At 44.0% G+C, this 21293-nt stretch overlaps 1 protein-coding gene across 1 annotated transcript in view; it reads left to right on the top strand.

Annotated features, from left to right (window-relative positions):
• Window positions 1-21293, top strand: part of MFN1 (mitofusin 1) — a 209148-nt gene that overhangs the window by 104676 nt on the left and 83179 nt on the right. Inside the window, exon 12 of the mRNA XM_078666485.1 lies at window positions 1240-1344. Within this exon, the coding sequence (XP_078522611.1) occupies window positions 1240-1344 (105 nt within the window). The remainder of the gene's footprint in view (window positions 1-1239; window positions 1345-21293) is intronic.

Below are 21293 nucleotides of genomic sequence, written 5' to 3' on the forward strand. Positions count from 1 at the left end.
CCATTTTGTGTGCCTTGGCCTCTCTGCCCACTGCCAATAGCCTGCACGTCTCTCCCCCTCACTCCCCGGCCTCGCAAGCATTCCCCCGCGCCCTGCCAGCCCCCGATCTCTCCTGCTTGGGCCATAAATGCACCTCCAGCGCGACCCTGTCTCCGAGCCACATCCCGTGCTGAACCCCCTCGCTCTTTCATCTCATTCAAAGAACAGGCCCTTTTGATAACCTCTTCCTCCCTGCCCGATTGTCCGGCCTGATCCCAGGCCATCACCTAGCCCAACAGATGTAGTTTATTGCCCCCTACAGTAGGAACTCACCCCATCAAAGGAGCGGGGATTAATCAACGCTTTCGCACCCCGAAGATCCGACTGATCACACCCATCCCCGTTCCCAGCGGAATGTCCAGCTGCGCGATAACCACCACATGCTGAGATCGGGGTGGGAACTCTACTGTAGATATGTGTGGGAATGGGCCTGGACCGGGGATTCCGAGGATGTCTTTTCTGTCCTTCAAAGAAACATTACGGATGCAGTGTATGTAATAAAGCCATAAACCTGTGTATAAGAGGCCAGGCCTCAGAGATGCGGTTAGAGCACCTCGAGAAGATACCCTATTGTCTGATTTGACGTGTTCTGCTCCGTCGGAATAAACTCCTGTTTCCTGCCTTCCTGTCTCCAGCGCCTGCCTCTTTGTTTGGTAATCTCGAATGGTATGAGAGGCGGCTAATGCCGGGCAAATACTGAAGGGTTCTTGGTCGAATTCGGCCCTACCTTTTCACAGACATGACCGTTTAAAACAGCACATACCTGCTGCAATGGCTGGCCTGAAACATGTTTGAAAAGGCTACTTGAGTGGGTGGCTCAATAAGTGCTACAGGCTCACTAATAGTGTTTAATTTACAGATCCTGGCTATATGTAGTACCACTTAACTAGGGGCTTACAAGTAAATTAAAATGCCACTTGAGTGTAAGCCAATGTTACCATATTTAAAGAAGAGCACAGAAGCACTTTGGCACTGTTAGCGATAGCAAATTGTACAGATCCCTAAAACCAGAAAAACAGGAGGATGAAGGGCAAACTGTCGGAGGAGGTACCACAACAAGGATTTCAGGTCCAACACAGGAGCATGTGGTTGTGTAGTGAAACGTGAATTTAAAACATTGTCTTAATCTAACAAAATGTGTTTTACTTACACAGAATTGCCAAAATATTAGATTTTAAATATGCTTGACTTTTGTTACAGGTGTCAAGTGCCATGAAAGATGAAATCTGTCGACTTTCTCCACTTGTTGAAGAATTTTCTTCATATTTTCACCCTTCGACAGAAGCATTGAAAATTTATAAAAATGTAAGTTGGCTAAATATTTGAGTGCAATTGGAGATTCTTGTGCATCTGACAAGGTTTCATGAACTTTTCTACATGAACTTCAACTGGCATATAACTTCAATGATATGCTTATCGTTCATCACTTTAAACATAATGTATTGAAAGTAGTTAGTGCATTGTTTTTTTCCCTGTCCTCTTTGGACAAAAAACAATGTTGCAGTGATGGTTTTCCTCCATCTATGAATGAAGTTCAAGTGCTTGAGGATTTCTCTGATTTTACTAGTATTTAATTTTCATTCACTTCTGTTGTGTGTTCCGTTGGGTGCAGCTACATGCTTACTTTACCACTCACCTCAGTTGTCAGGGGTAACCCCTCCCCATTAACAACAACTTACTTTATCTGATCCTTCATCCAAGTCTTCAGCTAATAATACCTCATGATTTGCTGCATCCCAGTGCGCATCTTCTTGGAAACAAAAAAACATGGTTGCTCTGCTTTTCGTGATGAGCGAGATTTAATACAGATGAGTAATATTTTACTTCCCTTCTTTTCTCTAAATTACACAACATTTGCGGAAGGGTCCAGCACACTTACTAATAGTTTTGATTTAGAAAATTCTATTTTAAGGATTCTTGTTGAAACAATTAAGCAATGCCTCCTACTCTTCATCTTGGCTACACATCGTTCATTGATTTGCACCTGGTTTTACACTCTTCGTTAAGTGTTTATTCTTAATTCATCTCCACTTACTTCATCAGGTGTATCTACTTTCTCATTCTTGACAATAGCCATCTATATTTTTTATGATTTATATTGAATTGTTGCAAGAAGTAAAACTGTAAGCATCTTTATAGACTTAAACTATACATCCACATCACTTTCCGCAACAATCCTTTTTAAACAGGGCTGAATTGCCCTCTTTTCAACTTAAAGTAAGAGTTATAATTTTTGATCAGCGGATAGAAATTCCTCCTTTTTGCCGAGGACTGACCATTATCCTTTCACTTTATTTTATCACAGATTACTGTACTGACATCCGCCCTCCGATTGAGCGCATTGGGTTGAAACATTGACCTTTCCAAGTAGAACAATTAACTATTGGATCATGAACAACCACCAATTATAATTTTTTTAATTCATTGTGTTTCTCTCCCTACCTCGAATCCTTTTACATAGTTAATGCTCATACTAAAACATTTCTACTATTGTAAGTAGAACATGCTTTACTCACTGAACGCATGAGCACTACTTCATTTGATCTCATTTTTATTCTATGTTTAACTACAGTTCTCTGTTTATTGTGCATGTCACTACAATCAATCACACTGGTTACTGTTCCTTTAGCCACAATTGTTAGCTCCACAAACATTCTTTTTAGTTTCTTTGACAGTTCACAATAATTTATTACAGGTTGTCTAAATGAGACGGTGTATAGCCTCAATTCTTTAAAGATTGTTTCCAGGTTGTTTAACTTGACTTGTCTTCTTCAATGATTGTCCCAGCCCATAAGGTCATCATAAATGATAGCCCCACTATTCAATGTTTTGAGGATACTTCTGTCTTATGACCGTGAACTCTACTTCACCGAAGCTCAGTCGGTCAGGACATGCTACTATAAAAGATTATTCCTCCCTAGACTCTAGTAAGCCCCTTATCTTAACTTCCTCTTCAGCAACTGCCCAAAATTACAAGCTAATATTCAGGAATGTGGTTGGGCTTGTTAGTAAGTTGACTGATCCCTCTTGTTCGTCCATTATTAATTAATGCAATATTGTATGTCTCCAGGAGACCAGGGCGCTTAAAACTATACAGGTTTTCAGGTTTGTTTCTTTTTCTACCCCGGCTATATCCTCTATTAGTGGTTGACTTAAGGCATGGGTACTCACAAACATTGGCCCAGAGGCCACAAAGTACGGTCTGTAGTACGACCAAGGGCCGCACTGATGCCAGCAGGGTGTTACTAGGGGGTCTGGGTGGGTCAGTGGTTGTGCAAGGGGCCTAAAACATGTTAAAAAAAATGAACGGGCAAGCATTTATTTGCAGGTTAATAAATGCTTGCATGTTTATTTAATTTTTTTTCCTAAATATTAGTGCTCAGCCACTGAACAGCAGCTTGTGCTGCTGTTCGCGGTGGGAGAGGGGGGCGCATGTAATGGTGAGGAGGGCCGCAAGCGGTCCCCAGGCCATACTTTGAGTATCGATGACTTAAGGGTAGCTTGTTAACCTTGATCTCTGTCTCTTTAGTAGGCAGGATCACTGAAAGTAACTGTAACTCCCCTTATTTTCTTATTTTGCGTATTAATACCTCAGTCAGTCAATTATTGTTGTGAATTTTTATCACAATAATTGTAATCAACATAATAAAATTTTGAAGTCATTTGACCATGTACTTAATAATATACTTTGTAATTTAGTGGGGTATCCAGCAGTAATTTGGACCGGGGATTCCAACAGCAAACAGTGCACCATTTCACGTGATGCAGTATGTGGTATCGTGGGGCGTGCTGACAGTGTGGATTATTTGCATCTTAATTTGCACCATGCAGATACATTTCTAGTTGGATATTGTTTAGGTTTGAGTTGGTACTCACATTGGATTTGATCCCAGTTAGGGAACAAACTCAAGTTACTTGTACCGGGAAGGGTAGTGGAAGCATGATTGATTACATTATTTTTTTTAAAATAATTATTTTTTTATTGAAACAAGTATCAGGTTCATACAGCAATACAGAGGTCACAGTAACTGTGGAAAAATTAGAAACGACATGTGGATATTAAGGATTACATTACAACATAAGCTGGGAACATCATGGGGTGAGGAGGTATTCAGTTCAGAGCATTCCGGTGGTGTACAGATTTCACCCCGATAACGATTCCAGGGGCTCCAGATGCATGTCCATTTTTTGGGGTTACCCCTAGTGACGTATGTCTTTTCCCTAATCATACACCAGTCGAGATCTCTCTCCCAGGACACTAACGTCATCGATTTAACCGCTCCCCACAGTTGTGCAATGTTTCTTTTGGCAATAATAAAACCTGGGTCGTCCACTGCGTAAGTTCAGGGCCGTGTTTCTGTGAGGCATAAAGCCGGTTTGGTCCTGATGCACCAGGGTGCCTAATACCTTAAGTAGGCGGGTGGCCAGAAGTTTAGCCAGGATTTTAGGTTCGGCATTTAGGAGGGAAATCGGTCTGTACGAGGCACAGTCAGTCCGGGGTTTCCCTTCTCTGTGTATGGTGACTATAGTGGCAATTCTCTGATTTCTCAGTAAGGCCCCATGTTCCAGCGATTCCTCGAACATCGATTTCAGGTACGGTGCAAGTTTATTGGGCTGCAATTTGTATAGCTCAATGGGGATGCCATTTGGTCCAAGAGCTTTGCCCTTTTTTAGTGCCTGTGTTGCTTGCGCAATTTAGTCTATAATCAAGTCACTGTCCATAAAATCACGATCAGCTGTTGGTAGGCAAGGGAGTCTAATGTCACGTAAAAGGTTGTGTGACTCTTCCTCAGTGTGTGGAGTCACAGTCGAATATACCCGTTGGAAATGGGCGGCGAATCTGTCAACTATCTCTTGGGGTTCAGTCAGAGAGACGCCCTCGTCATCTTTTAGCTCCGGGACTAGTCTGCTCACCCAGTCCTTCTTATTCAACCAGGCTATTAGTTTCCCTGCTTTGTCCCCCAGATCCTATAGCCTACCTTGACATTCTCTCCTCAGGGATTTGGCTCGGTCAGTGACCAGGGCCCAATAGTAGTGTTGTTTCAGGGTCAGAAGGTGTAGCTTTTCTGGTGTTGCACCCGCCTCTAGGTCACCCTCAAGCCGATAGACTTCGGTCTCTATGTCGAGGATGGCTTTTTGTTTGTCTTTCTTTGCCCCACTGATCAAGGACACAGCCTGACCTCGGATCACTGTCTTGAAAGCTTCCCATAAGGACTGGGAAGAGGAAACCGACCCGTGTTTTTGGCAAAATAGTTGTCTATGGCCTTGAGAAGGTTTGTGCGACGTTTCGGATCTTTAAGATACCAGGGATTGATAGGAGCCAGCCTGCCCACCGTGGTTTGACTGACTACTATGTGTGTCCATACTGGAGAGTGAGCGGAAATACCCCTAGCTAAATGTCTGATTTCGTGTATGTGCGTAATTTGGGCTGCCGGCATTCGGCAATAATCTAAGTGGGATAAGCTATTGTGGTCGCCAGAGTGAAAGGTGTGTTGTATCTGGCCTGGGTGATAAACTCTCCAAGCGCCCACCAACCCCATAGTGTCAAGGAATTCAGGCAGCCAGCTTGCTGAGGGACCTATTTCCCTAGGAGGCTAGCGGTCCAGTGTTCCCGAGAACACTGCATTAAAATCGCCACCGAGGACCAGGAGGCCATCCGGCACCGAGAGAAGGAGTGACCCCAGATCAGTGAAGGTGGTGTCTTGGAGACCCATAGGCACACATACTGATATGAACGTGATTGTGTTCCCTCTCATGTGCCTGAAATCCCAGCATATCTGCCCCTCTCGTCTGTCCAGACAGAGCCTACCTCAAGTGGGAGTGTGTTTCTAATCATAATACCGACACCTCGGGAACCTGATCTAAAACCTGCGTGTGCGAACATTTTGTATCCCCCCCCCCGTGCATAGCCTTGCAGAGGTTCCCCACCAGGTGCGTCTCCTGAAGGAGAACAATATCTGGGGCCAGCCGTCTGATGTATTGAAGAACCACAATGCGCTTGATTTTGTCCCCATGTCCGTTGATGTTCCAGCTTAATATCTTAACATTTTTGTCCCCCATGTCGCTCATAGCTCAGGTTTCCAATGACCAGTGCCTCTGCATTAATAGTAAAGTGAATTACCAGTGCGCGAACCATAATGATGCTTAAATAAAAACTCCCAAAACCAACGCCCCCCTCCCAGCCCAACTACCCCCCAACCTTTTGCCCTTCATTCTAGGTTCAAAACTACCTATAGAAAAGTTGCAGAGTGCCTGTCGCCCCTAAAATGAACTATTAGTAGAAAATGTAAGGGCGCAGCTTCCCGTATTCCCACCCCCCGATGTAACAGAGAAAAAGACCCTTGCGTAGTTCACACATCAACAGTCAAGTGTCCAGTTGTGGAATGAGGAGGAGTTTTCCCGTAAAAAGTTCACTCCGCTACCCGTTACCTGCCCAGCTAGACTCGATAGGTAGCCAGTCCAAAGAGTGTCTCCTTTCCATTTCCACCTTGTCAGCCATGGGCCGGGGAGGAGGTCTCATCCCCAGCATCTCGATCCCGCGGGGCTCGGTCCGTTCGATACTCAAGCCAGTCTGCTGCTTCCTCCGTTATTTCGAAAAACCAAATGTTCCCATCAGATTCCATTCGAAGACGTGCAGTGCACAACATTGAATACTTTAGGCCCATGTCTCTAGGTTTCTGCTTCACTGCCGTGAAGGATCGCCTTTGACGCTGCACCCGTTGCGTGAAGTCGGGGAAAAAGGAGATATCCTCGTTTTCGAAACAAAGTGGAGCTCCCACTCTTGCATTTTGGAGGTTAACGTCCCTGGCCCGGAAGTTGAGCACTCTCGCCAGCATCGGTCATGGGGGGGCACGCGGCTTGGGCCGACCGCTGGGGACCCTGTGCGCCCTCTCAATTACAAAAAACTTACTGAGGACCTTAGGTTTCAGGTATTGTAGCACAAGGTCTTCTACAAAGAGGTCCGGGGCTTGCCCCTCCGCTTTTTTTGCTACACCCAGAATGCACAGGTTGTTACGGCGTAGTGTGTGTGTAAAGGCCTAACTATCCACTTCAAATATTCCATCTTTCAGTTCCCTTTTGTCTGATTATTTTAAGAGCCTGTCAGGTTGCCATTCGTTGTTTCCCTTTTAAATGCATGGCATCTGTCTCCTGGTGTTAAGCTGCTATATCTCCATGCTGTAATGTCAAAGTACGTCTTTAGCTTCAGTTCTCTATTTGACTCTTTGTGGCAATTTTTGAAAGACTGTTTTTATGTTTTCTTATGTCTGTTGCCCACGTTTGATGCTCTAACTTCCATTACCAATTGGTTTCTTGACCTTTTATATTTGGACTGCTCCATTCTGGTTCTGTTTTTTTTTTTTTAAACATTGCAATTCAGACACTCTGTTCATCACCACCCCCTTTTCTGAATCGTTTTTGGCCACTATAGGTGTGGCAGGGTATACTCAGACATGAGTCCCTTTCTCACTGCTCCATCAGGATTCAAGCAAGCCGGGCCGAAGAGGCTGAAATGCCAGAAACCGGTCCCCGGTAGCTGGTCTCCTTTCTGGTGAAGAATTGGCTTGGTAGTTTGGTCTGCCCTGTTCCCATGATGCACTGGGCCAGGGACAGACTAATTTGCATATAGCCAGGTTCTGAGCTGGGATGGGGCAGTGAGATAAATAACGGTGATGGATCAAGCCCTGATCTTTGGACTGGGTAAGAGTGGTCTGCTTAATTCAGACACTCTGTTCATCACCACCCCCTTTTCTGAATCGTTTTTGGCCACTATAGGTGTGGCAGGGTATACTCAGACATGAGTCCCTTTCTCACTGCTCCATCAGGATTCAAGCAAGCCGGGCCGAAGAGGCTGAAATGCCAGAAACCGGTCCCCGGTAGCTGGTCTCCTTTCTGGTGAAGAATTGGCTTGGTAGTTTGGTCTGCCCTGTTCCCATGATGCACTGGGCCAGGGACAGACTAATTTGCATATAGCCAGGTTCTGAGCTGGGATGGGGCAGTGAGATAAATAACGGTGATGGATCAAGCCCTGATCTTTGGACTGGGTAAGAGTGGTCTGCTTAATTCAGACACTCTGTTCATCACCACCCCCTTTTCTGAATCGTTTTTGGCCACTATAGGTGTGGCAGGGTATACTCAGACATGAGTCCCTTTCTCACTGCTCCATCAGGATTCAAGCAAGCCGGGCCGAAGAGGCTGAAATGCCAGAAACCGGTCCCCGGTAGCTGGTCTCCTTTCTGGTGAAGAATTGGCTTGGTAGTTTGGTCTGCCCTGTTCCCATGATGCACTGGGCCAGGGACAGACTAATTTGCATATAGCCAGGTTCTGAGCTGGGATGGGGCAGTGAGATAAATAACGGTGATGGATCAAGCCCTGATCTTTGGACTGGGTAAGAGTGGTCTGCTTAATTCAGACACTCTGTTCATCACCACCCCCTTTTCTGAATCGTTTTTGGCCACTATAGGTGTGGCAGGGTATACTCAGACATGAGTCCCTTTCTCACTGCTCCATCAGGATTCAAGCAAGCCGGGCCGAAGAGGCTGAAATGCCAGAAACCGGTCCCCGGTAGCTGGTCTCCTTTCTGGTGAAGAATTGGCTTGGTAGTTTGGTCTGCCCTGTTCCCATGATGCACTGGGCCAGGGACAGACTAATTTGCATATAGCCAGGTTCTGAGCTGGGATGGGGCAGTGAGATAAATAACGGTGATGGATCAAGCCCTGATCTTTGGACTGGGTAAGAGTGGTCTGCTTAATTCAGACACTCTGTTCATCACCACCCCCTTTTCTGAATCGTTTTTGGCCACTATAGGTGTGGCAGGGTATACTCAGACATGAGTCCCTTTCTCACTGCTCCATCAGGATTCAAGCAAGCCGGGCCGAAGAGGCTGAAATGCCAGAAACCGGTCCCCGGTAGCTGGTCTCCTTTCTGGTGAAGAATTGGCTTGGTAGTTTGGTCTGCCCTGTTCCCATGATGCACTGGGCCAGGGACAGACTAATTTGCATATAGCCAGGTTCTGAGCTGGGATGGGGCAGTGAGATAAATAACGGTGATGGATCAAGCCCTGATCTTTGGACTGGGTAAGAGTGGTCTGCTTAATTCAGACACTCTGTTCATCACCACCCCCTTTTCTGAATCGTTTTTGGCCACTATAGGTGTGGCAGGGTATACTCAGACATGAGTCCCTTTCTCACTGCTCCATCAGGATTCAAGCAAGCCGGGCCGAAGAGGCTGAAATGCCAGAAACCGGTCCCCGGTAGCTGGTCTCCTTTCTGGTGAAGAATTGGCTTGGTAGTTTGGTCTGCCCTGTTCCCATGATGCACTGGGCCAGGGACAGACTAATTTGCATATAGCCAGGTTCTGAGCTGGGATGGGGCAGTGAGATAAATAACGGTGATGGATCAAGCCCTGATCTTTGGACTGGGTAAGAGTGGTCTGCTTAATTCAGACACTCTGTTCATCACCACCCCCTTTTCTGAATCGTTTTTGGCCACTATAGGTGTGGCAGGGTATACTCAGACATGAGTCCCTTTCTCACTGCTCCATCAGGATTCAAGCAAGCCGGGCCGAAGAGGCTGAAATGCCAGAAACCGGTCCCCGGTAGCTGGTCTCCTTTCTGGTGAAGAATTGGCTTGGTAGTTTGGTCTGCCCTGTTCCCATGATGCACTGGGCCAGGGACAGACTAATTTGCATATAGCCAGGTTCTGAGCTGGGATGGGGCAGTGAGATAAATAACGGTGATGGATCAAGCCCTGATCTTTGGACTGGGTAAGAGTGGTCTGCTTAATTCAGACACTCTGTTCATCACCACCCCCTTTTCTGAATCGTTTTTGGCCACTATAGGTGTGGCAGGGTATACTCAGACATGAGTCCCTTTCTCACTGCTCCATCAGGATTCAAGCAAGCCGGGCCGAAGAGGCTGAAATGCCAGAAACCGGTCCCCGGTAGCTGGTCTCCTTTCTGGTGAAGAATTGGCTTGGTAGTTTGGTCTGCCCTGTTCCCATGATGCACTGGGCCAGGGACAGACTAATTTGCATATAGCCAGGTTCTGAGCTGGGATGGGGCAGTGAGATAAATAACGGTGATGGATCAAGCCCTGATCTTTGGACTGGGTAAGAGTGGTCTGCTTAATTCAGACACTCTGTTCATCACCACCCCCTTTTCTGAATCGTTTTTGGCCACTATAGGTGTGGCAGGGTATACTCAGACATGAGTCCCTTTCTCACTGCTCCATCAGGATTCAAGCAAGCCGGGCCGAAGAGGCTGAAATGCCAGAAACCGGTCCCCGGTAGCTGGTCTCCTTTCTGGTGAAGAATTGGCTTGGTAGTTTGGTCTGCCCTGTTCCCATGATGCACTGGGCCAGGGACAGACTAATTTGCATATAGCCAGGTTCTGAGCTGGGATGGGGCAGTGAGATAAATAACGGTGATGGATCAAGCCCTGATCTTTGGACTGGGTAAGAGTGGTCTGCTTAATTCAGACACTCTGTTCATCACCACCCCCTTTTCTGAATAGTATATTGCCACAGCCCCAAACTCATAGTGATACGCCGGTAAACATCACAGACCTGGATGGTCGTGATACTAACACTGTCATTCCAACTGTACAAATTAGTGATATCAGTCTACCAAATAGTGAAACTGACTGTGACTCTGTACCCCCCAAAAGGAAGTTTACCCAAGGTCGCAAAAGGATAATAATCAACAAACAGCCAAAAATATATGGAAGAAGAAAAAAGAGGGTTCTACAAACTTTAGAAACCAATGAAAGAGAGGGTGATATACAGTTGGAAACTCTATCTCCAACAAATGTTAAGGCACTCACAGCATGCTTCGAGGAAGTGATAAAAACCTATATTGCACCTGTGATGGTAACTCTAGAAACTCTAAGTAAAAAAATAGAGAATCTGGAAAAACTGGGCATAGCCAACTTGGATATCCTAGAACATCTGGGCACACAAGTCGGTCCCCACATAACTAATGTAGAATCTGGGAATCCGAGCAAAAACAAATTAAACTCAGTAAATTATACCTCAAAAGTGCCCACTGTGGCTGCAAATCCGGTGCTTTCTACACGTGGTAGGCAGAGGCCAACACTCACCACCCCTAAGACAATGAGTGGGCAAAATGTAGTTGGGGGTCAAAGAAACATCAATGACCCGGCACATAATAATAAACAGAGCCTACCTGTACCGAGGTGTCATATTAACGTTATTCCAGCCACTATTAATTTGCCACCTGATTGTAGACCATTTGTAGCAATACTTGCGAATGTCCCGAAGCTGTTGCCCAACCAATTTGAAAATCAAGAAACCCTAAAAAATAAAACCTTGTATTGGTTAGTGAAAAATTGTGGTTTCCCAACACGAGGTGCTGATGAGATTATAACCACACAGAGGGTAGGTTGGGTGGGTCCAAATAAAAAGGAGATAGATGGGGATTGTATAATCATAAATTTTAGGACTACAGAATGGGCTAGAGATTCGATCTTGCACGCACCTATGCCATCAAGCCACGAATTTAACATCACGCTGTTCCCTTTAGACTATTTCTATAGGAACCTGGCAGGAAGACAAATTATTACACAGAACTTCCAACATCCAAGAGCGGCGACTATAAAGTATCCTAATGTTGTACCCATCTGTCCTCCTTTACTCCCCAATCTATATGACAACTTCCTGGTCCCAACTTCCAATAGATTTCAGTTGTTGAACTCACTCGAGGAGAACGATTGACTGGCTGATTTATCTTTGACCCAACATTCTGGTAGCATTGAAATGGGTGATATACTAATATTGGAAAAGGATTCGGGTAATGAGATTTGTTTGCAAATCATAACTGAGCCACATCTATTATTGCCAGAAAATGTGCTATGTATAGGCAATGTTACAGATAATGTTATAAATGACAATATAACCGCAACCATTGTTAATGATAATGATAGTTTGATTGTAAGGCAGGAAGCATCACTTCTGCCTAATAATCCCGAACGTTTAGGTACGAGTTGCGTTGATTCCCTTATAATTGTTACCTGGAATATAGCGGGAATCGCTTCCAAATTATGTACCCCGTTCTGGGATAACTTCATTACATGTGGCTACGACATTATTTGTCTACAAGAGACATGGCATACAGAACTAATAGAAGTTGAAGGCTACATCTCCCATAGTGTGGCAGCAGTAGCTTCCAAGGCTGGTAGAGCTAAGGGTGGTCTACTGACTTTGGTTTCAACTAAACTAACGGAATTTATTGCTGGGGGGCACACTGTAGTTTGCCAGCATGCATCAGTATTGCGATTAACACATAGTCATGGCAGGGACTTAATTATTGTAAATTTTTATAATTATATTGTGGGCTCTAAACGAGATAAGATCGTCCCCGAGGTGGAATGTGCTATCGAAGCTGCAATTACTCTTACCAAGAATAACTTTGTAATACTGTGGACAGGCGACTTTAACATTCAAGCCTGTAGACATGCCCGGAAGGGAATTTGTGGTCACCACGAGGATTATGCAGGGGGTGATAGCGTTTACGTTAATCATTTCCCGCACAGTAATTATGGCAGCGTATTGAACAACTCAATAGCCAAATTCAATCTGGAACTACTTGAATGTACAAAAAACAAAAATAATGAAATGTGCCCAACATTTAGGGGGAGAGATGCCCATTCTAATATCGATCATATTTTATTGTCTAGTGGTTCGATTTTTTCCAATGTTTGGGTAACAGAGCAGCCTGTGAGTGATCACAACAGCATTTCAGTGGAGCTAATGGGCTGGGGCCCAAAAACTGTTGTACACGGTAGATCTGTCCATGGGATTTCCGCTGTGAGACCAAATGGTACGAGAATCAAATGGGCTAAAATTGACCCTGACAAGTTAATGAAGGATGTTATTTGTAAATGCACTAGAGAGGTTGAATATTGTCTTGCACCTAATGTGATAGCAACAGCCGTTCTCTCTAATTTTATGAAAATTACATGCACAGTTGAAAATACTTTAAGAAATAATAGTAGGATTAAAAGAAAAAAAACTGTCTGGTTTGACAAACATTGTGCTGAGAGTTTGAAAAGGTTGAAAAGTGTACTTGATGTTAAACCCAGAGATAAAGAAATAGTTAGAGAAGAACGTATTAATTACAAAATGGCCTTGTCAACTAGGAAAAGGGAGCTACAGAACGATGCCTGGAACAAACTTGATATGGCTGTTACATCTAAAAATCATAAATTGTTCTGGGATACTATAAATGGCCCATTTCTAAAGAATGAAAATATTCCAGAGGTCAGTTCCCACGTTAGTTGTCTAGCATGGATTGCACACTTTTCTGAGATTTTTAAATCTGATTTTAATCCAGATGGGTCTATTTTATGTTTTAAATGGAAGAAAATGCAGTTGTTTTTAATATTAAATGAAGTGACAGATGCAATTAAAAACAGTAAGGGGGGAAAAGCACCAGGGCCCGATGGGGTACCCATGGACTTCTATAAACATGAGATATTATTATGGGCCCCAATCCTGACTCGCTATTTTAATGCAGCGGTGGAAGGTAATTTACCAGCGACATGGGGCCAATCAATCATTATACCCCTTTACAAAAAAGGTTCCAGATCAGAGGCTAGGAATTATCGGCCAATCTCGCTTCTGGACTCGACAGTTAAAATCCTTAGTCGAGTCCTATTAGTGAGACTGGAAGCCTGGACCGAGGAGAATAACATCTTGTCCCCTGTGCAGTATGGGTTTCGTAGGGGAATAGGAACAATGGAGCAGTGCGTGAACCTGGAACTCATAGTCGGCAAGTATACCAAAGCTAAACCTGGTAATCTTTACCTATGCTTTGCCGACTTGAGTTCCGCGTTCGATCTGGTGGAACACGCATTGCTCTGGCCCACATTACTGGCAATGGGCGCCCCTACTGAAATTATCCATCTGCTCGCCCGCTTGTACAATAATATATCAAGCAAAGTAAGGTTTGGAACAGATGGTGAATGTACCCCTTATTTTGATGTCAAGAGAGGCATCCGTCAAGGATGCGTACTCGCCCCCCTATTATTTTCCTTATTTATTAACTACGTTGATACAACTTTAAGAATGACCAATGCAGACGCACCAACTATAAAAGGTAACCCTATCCCAATCCTTTTATACGCGGATGACGCGGTCCTTCTCTCCAGGACTCATAACGGACTGCAATACCTAATTAATCAATTCCACGTATTTATAGAAAACAGGGGATTGGAAATTAATAAAGGGAAGACAGTTACCATGGTGTGTGGTAAGAACCAAAGAAAACACAAGTCTTTTTTCTTAGAAGGGGGGAAATTAGAAAGTGTTAATAGCTTCTGTTATCTAGGTATTACCTTCTCAGGAGACGGGAAATGGATTAATGAACAAAAAAGTGTTCTTTTTAAAATGGCCAGGAATACTAACTGTATTTTTAGATTTGCTGCGAAACTAGGGGATCGCAGAATTCCTGACATGTTGACCCTTTTTAACGCCAGATGCATTTCGTCAGCCATATATGGGGCTGGAGTTTGGGGGTATGATGCACAGAGTGCCAAAACTGTTCAGGGGAAGGAAAATGTGTTTTTAAAAAGACTAATCAGTGTCCCAGCTACGGCTTCAACGGAGTTATTACATAAGGAATTAGACCTGTATTATGTCAAAGATCTAATTGCGCTCCGTCCTCTGTCCTTATGGCGTTCAATATGGGCAAAGGAGGAGACAAAGTTTACACAGGATGTAATAACTGATTGTATTAATCTTGACCATCGATCAAAAATTCCTTGGCTGAACCATATACATCATTGGTATAAAACATTGTATGGTCTGGACATTTTTAAAGATTTTAAAATGGATCCTATTCTATCAAAACGAGAGCTGAAGGCCTCTTTTTTTAAATATTCAGCAGAGCTTAGAGTGGAAAAATATAAGAATCAAAGTACATTCAATCTCTACCAACAATATAACATTAACGTAGGTTTCCAATTTTATCTTGTAACAGTTAGTATTCCCTCCCATCGATTTGTGTTAACCCGTCTCCGTTTAGGAATTGTGCATCATCTCGTGGCCTTCCCTGTGCCTAAACAACCTGGAACGTGCCTGTGCCCATGTGATGGCAAATCAAAACAGAGCGTGTGTCACTTTATGCTATTTTGCACTTTCTATACGTCTTTTAGGAAATATTATTTGAAACCCATCTTTTTAAAATATGATACGCATCATTTACAAACAGCAATGAAATTAGTGTTTAATCTAGAGTTCCCAGATGTATGTTTTTATGTGGCTAGTTATATTTTAAAATGTATTTCTGCTAGAAAATCAATTATTACATGAATTTCGCAAACTGCTAAATGTATTATGCACTTAATGACAGGATGTTGTTGATATCATGTATTATCATGCTAATTTGCACACATATGTTTGAGTACTTGCTGCTATGGAATAATATCCAATATTGGAACGATCCAGCACCTGCACTTTTGTCATAGTTATTCCTTGTGAATAGCCTGATTAGACGCTGTTATATGCATATTGCACTTTAGGAAGTATGTTGCAGAATTCCCTTTAGAAAATATCAATCTGTATCTATACAGAGATGATACTTAGCACTTTAACTGCATATTTGCACATTATCAATGGTCGTATAATTATCAATACTACAGTCAAATGTATTTTTCTAGATGACCTTATGATTTTGCACTATTATTGTTGCTAAATGTTTTTTTTTAAGCGCAATCCCGTTATCTGTTGTTTCTCTTCTTTATAGCTGTTGCAATATGTGTAAAATGTTATGTCTGTTGCTATATGGTTGTGTTATTTTACAAACCGAATAAAGCATCTTTGAACTTGACTTGCAGGGGTCAGCAGCCCACCTTGTCTGTGACTGCTTTTTAAATGAAGCATTTAAAAAAAGATTTTTTTATGCAATCTGCTTTCCTTAAAGAAAACGGGATGCATTTAAAAAAGAAAAATGAAATGTTTCTGCTTCACTTTTTAAGAGTAGTCAGTGTTCCCTGGAACGGGTATGCCCAGACCTGGGTCCCTTGCTCACTGTGCCACTGGATTCAAGCTAGCCGGGCTGATGAAAGGTGACATACCCGGACACCGGTCCCAGGATGCTAGTTTCCGGTCCAGGAAGACCTGGCTTGGCCGCTCGGTCTGGACTGTTCCCCTGAGACACAGGCTCAAGACTGATTTGCATATGGCTGGATCCAAACTTGGGTGGGGCAGTGGGCAAAATAACTCTTCATTTAACCCAGATCTTTTGAATGGGGTAGAATATTTGAATCATTCAGCATTCTGTCCATCATGTGTTGCAGTTACACTTTTCGCCCTAAGTGGGATGGGTATGCCCCAACGTGGTTCCCTTGCTCACTGTGCCACTGGATTCAAGCTAGCCTGGCTGATGAAGGGTGACATACACAGAAACCGGTCCCAGGATTTGTGTTTCCGGTCCAGGGAGGACCTGGCTTGGCAGTTCGGTCTGGACTGTTCCCACGAGGCACAGGTTTAAGACTGATTTGCATATGGCTGGGTCCAAACTGGGGTGGCGCAGTGGGCACTGCCTGCTCTTAAAAAATATTTTCGTTGCCAGTCTCAAAGGGGAATTTGGTTCCCAGGGGACCCCTTCCCGTTTGCGAGAGGCTAAACACCTTTTTGAAATGGGTGGTAAACTGAGTGTTTTGCAACCGCAATTGTGGTTGTAAAACAATTGTACATTGAAATATGACTTGCTATTAGGAAGGTACGCCCTTGGCATGTCCTTTCCTAATAGCGAGTCGCAAACCCTATTTTGTGAGTCAGTAATGGGTTACTGATTCGCAAAATAGGATTTGTACATAGGGCAGACCTACTGTGCGGTCTCAAACAGACCGATTTCCTATTTGCAACCACAAAAAACGTTGTACATCTGGCCCAAAATCTCTTTTCTGCAAACTCTCACATACTGCAGTGTTGGAGAGCCATTTGGCGAAGGTAACACACTCTGCTTCTATGTTTTTCAGAGTTCTTATGAGGTTGCCTTCAGCCTCACTCATGAAAGACGAAGGGATTTTCTTATCTTGTCTTTCCACCAGTTTAGCAGCAGTATAGAAATGTGTTCACCTGGCGTTAAACTTTAGAATAATGGCATTTCTCCCCCATTCCTTTTTTTCTTGAGCAGTACTGAATCCTAGGGTTAATGCAAGAATTAGGTAGTAGTGTTCCCTAAGGAGACATCTGCACAATTCAACAGCTACAATTGTATTTTGTACATTATGTAGAGCGTGACACAATTCATGTAGAGCACAACATATGTATAAAGTTCGGGTGCTAAATCTGCCTCAAGCACCTACTACCCTAAAGTGCTGTTGGAACCCACAAACAGTGAAGACCATATAGCAAAAAAACTAAATTGAGGCTACCCAAAGCACACCTAATCAGTCTCTCTTTCAAATTTCAACTAAGTAATAATTCATTCAGGATCAATAAACCCTTTACTGGACCCTATTACTGGAGGGTCCGGAGTGGTGGATGTTTTCGTCACGTTAATCCGGATCGCAACTTACTATGGTTGTGGTACCGGATAATTTTACTGTTTCCATTTAAAGCAACAAACCTGCAGTTTTTTCTTGGTTCAATTTACCGGAACTCTGTAAGTCGGGTGATAGACACATAATTCTGGCTCTTAATATTAAACCTTGCAACGTGTAATCCTTCTTACCTTGGAAATTACGCTGCGACCTTGCCATATTTGCAAGTTATCTTTCTTGACCTTTGGTCAGCTCACCTACACAGTTGGGATGGGCTTCTGCTTTATAAGACTAAAGTGTGATGGTCTTTGTGACTTACAGCAGGCCGTCGTGGGGATTGAACCTATACCCTCCACCACCCACAGCCAGATTCCTTATTATGAACTGGTGAGGACTTCTCCAATTGGGTCCGGATGAGTGGACCGTTAAAGCCTCTATTCTTCATCTGAGTTTACATCGGGACTCTTACCACCAATACTTATGCCTTGAAAAAGTCTTGGTGCAAGACGAAACGCGTGTTGGCAAATCACGTGCTGGGAGATTTTATACAAATACTTTTTTCAATAAAGAGCTGATGAAATTACAAGGATATTGACAATTAACTTACTTTTGAATCGTCTGGGTTGTGCATCTTAAGATTGTCTCTACACTTTGTCCTATCGTCCAGTAGAGGGTTTATTGATCCTGAATGAATTATTACTTAGTTGAAATTTGAAAGAGAGACTGATAAGGTGTGGTTTGGGAAGCCTCAATATTGTTTTTTTGAATCCTAGGGTTACAACGAGCCTTAGGTTTTACCAGTCTGATACAGTGTACATGGATAAGACGACCAATGATTCAGAATTACTTTCTCTGAACTCTTTGCACTCCCGTTTTATGAACTAAACTAAATGCATTTTCAAAGTACGCTTCCTTAACGGAAAATATTTTTCTAACTGTACATGTGCATCTTTCCTTTTGGTATAATGTAACACTTAGTCAGTCATTGTGATTGGTACTCATTGAAGAGAAGTGACATTTCCCAAAACTGAATATCTTGCTTTCATTGAGATTTTTGTTTGCAGGAACCTGCAGTCACCTGGACTGTGGCCTCCATTTATGTACCTTTCTACAATTTGTGGCATTATAGATAATGCGATCAATATGCTTGTGTCCTGTACTGGTTAACATCAGAAATATGGCTTCTGTTGTTGCTTAAACAAATAATCCAAACGAGACATTGTGTATTCCAGTGCAAAATAGATTATTATTATTTTTTTTTAATGCAAGATTTTATTGAAGTTAAAAACATCATACATTTCACGCCTACAACCCTGAGGCCGGCTATTATTGTCACATGATTCTCAGTGTGTTCGGGTTCCACATGCATACGGTCGTGAATCATTTAGTGACATACCTCTGTTCTCATCTTGCTTTTCTTTTTTTATAATAACAGGAACTTAACTTGTGGCTCTACAAAGGTTCACACCTCCACATATGTTACACATCTCTTACAGTTTAGACTGCTAGGCCTTTTCTTATCGTGGGATATATGCGCCCCTCCCCCACCCGGGTGTTCCTCCATCCTAGTCCAAACAGCAGTCAAAGTATCATCGGTTTCTGAGCCCATCCCCAGCTCTGAACATACAGTAATCAGTTTTCTCCCTCTTCATCCTCCGAGCTATCTACCTCATCTTCTGATAATGGGTCACAGATGTCCCCCCTGTATGTGTTCCAGGGTTGCCATATTTTGTTCCATTTACGTGGGTTAGCTCTTGCTTTGTAAACTGCTCTTTCCGTTACCATAAGTGTGTCCATGTTCCTGCACCACTGTGCCAGAGTGGGAAGTTCCGCCGCCCCCCACTTCTGCGCGATGTCACGCTTGGCGGTCATGAGGCCAATCGTAGACCACAACCTTCCGTGGTATGATACATCTGTCGGCCCCCATATGTTCAGTAAGCAAACTCGGAGCTCAGGGGTCAGAGAGACCTCTAAAGTCTGGGAAATTGTGCGCAGCACCTGTTGCCAGTAACCCTCAATGGCTGAGCATCCCAAATTGGTATGTATGAAGGTACCTTGTTCTCCGCATCCCCTGAGACAGTGTGGATGGTCTGCTCTCTGTAGTTTGTGCAATAAGGTGCGCGTGTAATATATCCTATGTAGGATTTTCAGTTGTATTAGACGGAACCTAGCCGACACACCAGCCTCTCTAGGCGATGCTAACGCTGCGTTCCACTCGGTGTCATCTATCGCTCCCACGTCCTCCACCCATTTCTCTCGCAACTTCTCTAATGCATTGGGCAAATTATTCAGTAATTTTCGGTATGTGAGGGAGGTCGCGCCTTCCTGTAGAGTGTCTGTAAGTAGGCGATCCTCAAGGGGCGAGGATTCTGGGAGACGTGTCCCTGTCGGGATAGCTGCCTGTAGAGCGTGTGTAATTTGGATATACCTAAATCTTTCTGTTGCACCCATCCCGTAATGTTGTTGGAGATATGTGAATGGGACTACCCCACCCTCCGACCACAAGTCCCCAACTGTCGAAATCCCTATATTGTCCCATCGGGTGAAGCCTTTAGAGCGTCTAAGGTGTCCCAGTGCTTTTGCATCCCATAATGGGGTCATTTTCGTTATAACTCCTCCCCACTTAAGTCTCGCCTGCGCCTTATACCACAGTGTCACTACATGTTTGGTGGGTCCTCTTAGTTTACCAGCAGCCCCCTTGTGATACAGCGGTGTCAGTATGCTCTGCATCCCTAGTTGTGTCCTGTCAGCCATGAAAGCCGGGTCTGTCTGTGAGGCGTGGAGCCATTGATTAATGATTTTAAGCTGTGCCGCCCAGTAGTATAATTGTATATTGGGTAGCGCAATCCCTCCTTCATACCATCCCCTATTTAGTTTTATATGTGCTATGCGCGCTGGGCGATCGTCCCACAAGAGACCCGACAGCACCGCCGCCACTTTCTGAATGTAGCTCTGAGGTACCGGCAGCGGTGCGTTTTCGAGTATGTAGAGGAAACGAGGCAACGCCATCATTTTGAACAGGGCTGCCCTGCCCAAGAGAGTCAGTGGAAGCCCCTTCCAATGCTTCACGTCGTTACGGAATCGCGTAAGGGGAGGCAACAGGTTGAGCTCGTAGAAGACCGCTGAGTCTAGTGTGACGTACACTCCCAGGTATTTGAAGGCTGTGTTGGTTACTGCCAGAGGGCAGGTGGTAGGAAGCACCGGGGCGGGGCCCCTCAGTACATAGATGATCGATTTCGCCCAATTAATAGTGTAGCCCGACGCTTGACCGTGTGTATCACATACTGTGAGAAGATTCGGGATACTTCTCTCTAGATCCGTCATATATATCAGCATATCATCTGCATACAAGGAGACCCTGTCCTCCCAGTCGTTATTCCAGCGTATCCCCTTGAGCAGAGGCGATATCCTGATGGTAATCGCCAATGGCTCCAGTACTAGCGCGAACAAGAGAGGCGATAGCGGGCATCCCTGCCGCAAAATAGATTTTTAATTTATATTCAAACATTTTATTGATTACATGAGCAATGTGACTTAAACAATGCTATATGCACATAAAATGCTTATGCTAAATAGGATCGCATTAATCACATTAGTCTCTTCCTATTGCAGAACTCTGGTATTTGTACTTTTTTTCTTTATAACAAAGTATAGCAATGATGGCATCTGCCTCCTGCTACATTAGTGCTTCTCAAACGTTTTAGAACCACAACCCAATTTTTAGAATGACCATTTAGTGAACCACCTAGCTT

Source organism: Lissotriton helveticus, chromosome 11 (assembly GCF_964261635.1).
Source record: "Lissotriton helveticus chromosome 11, aLisHel1.1, whole genome shotgun sequence".
NCBI classification, from domain to species: Eukaryota; Metazoa; Chordata; class Amphibia; order Caudata; family Salamandridae; genus Lissotriton; species Lissotriton helveticus.